This window comes from Cynoglossus semilaevis, chromosome 2 (genome assembly GCF_000523025.1).
Source record: "Cynoglossus semilaevis isolate Cse_v1.0 chromosome 2, Cse_v1.0, whole genome shotgun sequence".
In the NCBI taxonomy this organism is placed as follows: Eukaryota; Metazoa; Chordata; class Actinopteri; order Pleuronectiformes; family Cynoglossidae; genus Cynoglossus; species Cynoglossus semilaevis.
In genome coordinates, this window is record NC_024308.1 from 7352268 (window position 1) to 7357549 (window position 5282).

The window sequence follows — 5282 nt, forward strand, 5'->3', positions numbered from 1 at the left end:
CTTCAAGACTACAGGCAGTTCTGTGCAGCTGATTCTGAGTGACTCTTACCCTCGGCCCCTTCTCCCCGACTGGACCTGTAGGACCAGCTGGACCCCGGTCGCCCTAAGGGAAAAACAATGAGAAAGGAAATGAAAAACTCATCATAAAAGCATGACCTGAAACCTCACCTACACTTGTTCCTAGTTAAGTGGAGTGAAACTGGAGAGCATCTTTCTAAACTCACGAGGTTGTGACAGCTGGTTAAGTGGAATTTAAAGCAAGAAGATACTTTGAAACCCAGTTGGTGGCAGTCAGGTGAGCAGTAAACCAGGTCAGGGCTGCACTCTCACCCGCCTCACACTGGTGTCAGTGATGCTTCAGCCCTGCTTCATGACTCTGCATGTACCGTTCCACTTGACTTATCGCTATCGTGAGGGAGACGAACAGCTGAAAGGCACTGTATCGGAAACTGAGGTCTGAGTCAGTGGCTGAGGTTAAACTAAAATATATAAATATATGTATAAACTATATGAGGTGAAAGGAATTTTTGTGAGCTGTCAGGGTATGGCTGGTGCTGACAGATTGAATGGGGAGGAGGCTTTTGTGTGTTAGGAGGCGCTGAAAAAGCCACAGTCTGGCAGGCACTAGGCTTCCCCATTCTGAGAACATGTTCTGACACACAGGGGGCTTCTGGACGGGAAGGAGGAGGAAAAGAGGAGGAGGAAAGAGCTTCAGATGAGAGCAAAGGAGGGAATGTTGAATAAAAAAATTAAAAAAAAAAAGTATTGTTTTTGGATGTCGAGGGAATGTTGAAAAAAAAAAAAAAAAAAAAAGTATTGTTTTTGGATATAAGTCAATGACTGTATATATTATTGCACTTTTGAGAATGAAGAGATTTACAACTATAATAACAAGCAGACACTGTTTACCCCTTGTACCTGATTCTGTTTATAAAACAGCATTGGAATGTCTCTGGAATAAATAAAAAAAAGAATATAAGGTGGGTGTGGGCAAAAAAAACAAACATTTTCACTATGTTGGTGCCGAATGTGTCATTAGAGCAAATATGTAGTTCTGCCACAACAGTCATTTGAAAGGGCCATAAGAGTGAATACCCTTTGTGCATAATTTTAGGGATTCCCTTACTGTATAAAGCCATTAGGGGGCAGCAGTGCATCTCAAACCCATAGAAAATAAAAGTACGGTAAATTGGGGGAGCTGCCTATAAAATAAAATGTAATTGTAAAATTTCCAAAACCTCTTTTCCTGTTGGAGGTGTACAGCCCCACGAAACAAGAGCAGACATACTGATGGAGCAGAATGTCTGGTCTGATTACCTGCTGGCTTTGATTGTCTTCTTCTTCAGTGCAGTGGTTTTCAAACTATGGTACACATACCACCAGTGTTACTTGGGCTCCCCCTAGTGGTACATATAGGAACCTGATTTCCATTAGGATAAGTCAAGCTAATTAGCTGTTGAATATACCTGATGTACATTCATTCCTGCCTTGTTCTGCAGAACAGGGTTGACCTGTACAGTACTGCTTTATTTTAGCGTTGGTCGAACTGGTGGTACCCTGAGCAATGAATATTTTAAGCGGCGGTACATGGTGTATAAAGTTCAGTAAGGTTGCTTTCTTATATGGGTTTGGGGGGAGGCGGGGGGATGCAGTAGTTGTTTTTGTGGCAAATGTTTTCAGTAAACAACGCTGCCGGGGCATTACATGGGGCCGCAGCGCCCCGTTTATAAACACGGTTACTGTTAGTAAACAGCGGTCGTTGCATAATTTCCCTTTAAGCTCAATGACGCCGTGCTTTCCATGTCACCACATCGTCACAGTCACAGTCGGCTAAATATAACAAAACCTTATGTTAGCGTAGCACAGAGAGCGAAACGTTGAAGGAAACCCCCAATATTACACTTCCAGACTGGTTGCAGATCAGCTGTGACACAGTGGCAGCCCAACATAGAAGAAGGCAGCAGCATTCAGAGTGACTTTCCCAATATTGTAATTGATGTGGATGTGGTGGTGTTGAGCGTTTATTTTAACATGTGTTCTGGGCCCACTGGCCTGAAGCCAAGCCCTGTTTAACACGGCCATAATTACAGGGGTCTGTCGACGACCAGCAGTCAGTCAGCTGATGCCGTCTGACAGACTAATGATAGAGGAACACACTCTTTACCTTTTCACCAGGAACTCCCATCACACCAGCTACTCCGATCAGGCCGACTGGACCCTGGAGAGGATGTGGAGAAAAGTCATAGTCAAGGGAAACATACCAGTAGAACGTATGTCAGTGTGTGGACCTGTTCTTCATTCATCTGAGGATTATTCCCAAACCTGTTCTGACACCTGGAATTCAGGAGGTCATAGACGACAATGTAATGCCTACATAGAAGAGAGGAGAGAGGGGCTGCTGAGGAGAAGCCTATATGCTGTTACTCCTGCGTTCCATTTTATAGAAACTACATGTGTTTCTTCACTGCTAAAATGTTGAGCAGGTCACATCTGCACTTCTTTAATTAAACATTTGTTTCCAATCAAAGTAGATGTTTTAGGAATCCAAGAACAAAATCAGTGCACATTGGAGGACATTGTGAGAAAAGGATTAAATCACAGAAAAGTAATTGCCTCAGTCATTCTAAATGGACCACTAGAAGTGTATGTTGGCGTGTCTATCTGCAGGGACACTGTCTGTACCTTTTCTTTTTCTTTTTCTCTTTTTTTAAATTATTTTCATTTAGAAAATAATTTGAGGTCAGTAATATGACACTTGTTTGATTTAATGAAAGATACAACAATGAATTAAAACAATATTAAATTGACCTTCATTGATGTCGTATTAGCTCCTCTGGGCACAGTAAGTGAACAAAGGCACACACTACTGAGTGAAAGAGTCTACGCATAATAAAAAGAAAAAGGAAAAAAACAAAACAAACAGAACACTAGCTAATTAAATCAGAGTCCTCAGATGAGATTAACCAACTCCAGATCAGTTGTCTGGGGCAGGAGCTGTGGTATGGAGTGGTGCCAGCCACTGGAGTCCACAACAACAGAGGGATTTATGCAGTCACCCAGAAAGAGTGACTCTACTGGGATTTGATTGTAGTTCCTTAAAAAAAACAACCAAAAAACCAAAAAAAAAAAAACCAAAACCAAAACAACAACAAGTAAAACTGGACAAAGTTACTGAACATTCAAACAAAATTAAAACTGGATATTTTCCTTTAACGGATCAGTTTATTTTACTGCTGGACTGTGTGGACTGATTGTGGTTGAAACTGTGAACGAAAACCAACAAATTAAAAAATTACCTCCCTGCCAATTTCTTTGGAATATAAAAATACATTTTAGTAAATGGTGTCATTTATAACTGATGGTGTTTATGCAACAGTTAGCTCATAGTTCAATGACTGAGGATCGAAGGAAGATAAAAGAGCTAAAGAGGAGTTCCTAAACTTTTCCACGCTAAGCCCCCCATCTAAAAAAATTAGATTTGTTTTTCTTTCCTAGAATTCCCTAAGAACCATCTAGTGCCCCCTGGTGGCTCACACTTGGAAAACCACTGAGCTAAAGTTCCAATAGCAAAAACCGTTTTGTTTTTTTTAACCAAGTTAAAGTTTATGTTTAAGATTCTGCTTTTAAATGACCAAATATGGTATTTGGGCATCGCTGCTCCACATGACAGCTGATGACAGCTCATCATTAAACAGGTATGAAGAATTAAAAAAAAAAGATCCTTAAGCAATAGATACTGAAACATACATGACAGAGAGAACGAGAGAGAGAGAGAGACCTCTTGGAACAGACCTAAAGAGATTGCCTTCAATTTGCTCCACTTTAACTTAACTATAAAGTCTGACAAGATCCCAGTAATTTTCATGCATCAGCACCTAGAGGGCATTACCCAATTGGATAATTGCAAGCAAAGCAGTTGAAGTCCGGATTAGTTGCCGGTGAGTGTCTGTGAGGAATTGCAGCCTTGGGAAATGGGAATCAGATCCTTAAATTGACCCCGGATCCTTTAATTGGGACATGGAGTAGGACACTGTGACCAGCTGCTATCATTTACCAAAAGGAAACGGTTAAAAGGAGTTTCCATTTTACCATTGTCTAAACTATTTTTTTACAGTACTGTGTTTGTGCTGATCTGGTTTCTGTGACACAGCCAGGGTTACATGAGTTTGGGTAGAATCATTCATTTTACGGTCAGTGGGGGGAAAAAACGTCCCAGTCACACACTTTCAATGAAAGTTTTCCCTCATACATGTCTCTTTCTCATGCACTCACTTAAGTTTAATTGCTCACATGAGAATTACCGTCATGTGAACTCTTTTTCTGTGAACACCTGCTTTTGGTAAACGACAACGTTTCATGTTTTATTAGCTACGGGTGGAATAAAGACAAAACAGGGAACATGATAGCTCGTCTGAATCCGCTAAAAATACATTAGAATGAAAAAGCCCTGCAGTAGAATTCAACCTCAAACTATTCCTGGGCCTGATGGTGACAGGTGAGCGTGGACCACCTTTCATCGACTCCAACCATTACAAGTCAACAACAGTTTTCCTCACACTTGAGATTTGTCCAGATAGTGACGTGATGGCATTCATTAGCCTCCATATGTAGCAGAGCAGCTTTTCCTCTCTCTGCAGAGTCGCATGACTTCAAAGAAACTCTCCTTAATCCCTCTCATATGTGCGCCGCAGCAGCACAATCCAACAAGGCCTTCTTGGTTGCCTCCACTATGCACAGAATGCAAATATTAACATTACGGGGCCTCGAGGAAACACAGACATACTTGGGATGGTCGGAGCAGTTTGTTTGCAAGGATTGTAAGGATTTTTACAAAGGAGAAAAAAAAGTAGAAAAACGTCTCAACATGTCTCCACACGAGTGTGGAGGGTACAAAGAAATCACATTAAATAGGAGACAATTTTACACGTTATAAAAAATGGTTAATGCTATTTTTATATATAAAACAGACTTCGATATATAAACATAAACATAGTTTATGTAATTATGCCCTGCCCCAAAATTAAGAATAAAGCCGAAAATTGCCCTCTGCGTATATTTTCTTTTTCTTCTTTTTTACAAGTGATTGAGACTCGAGTGGGTAGAATTGTTCACCAGTGGAAATGTAACCCACTAGTTGCAGCTCAAAGGATGCTGTAAGAGCCAAAGATGAAGGAAAGAAGGGTGGAGGAGGTGGAGCATCGGCTCACAGCCCTGCTTGCAAAAAGATAACTATTTATTACTCTATTACTAATCTGTTGCGAAATGCAATCCTAAGACTTTTG

General features: G+C 40.9%; 1 protein-coding gene across 1 annotated transcript in view; it reads right to left on the reverse strand.

Annotated features, from left to right (window-relative positions):
• col24a1 (collagen type XXIV alpha 1 chain) overlaps window positions 1-5282 on the reverse strand; it is a 69291-nt gene that overhangs the window by 28479 nt on the left and 35530 nt on the right. The window contains exons 25-26 of the mRNA XM_025054106.1: window positions 2165-2218; window positions 50-103 (exon numbers count right to left, since the gene is read on the reverse strand). Of these exons, the coding sequence (XP_024909874.1) occupies window positions 50-103; window positions 2165-2218 (108 nt within the window). The remainder of the gene's footprint in view (window positions 1-49; window positions 104-2164; window positions 2219-5282) is intronic.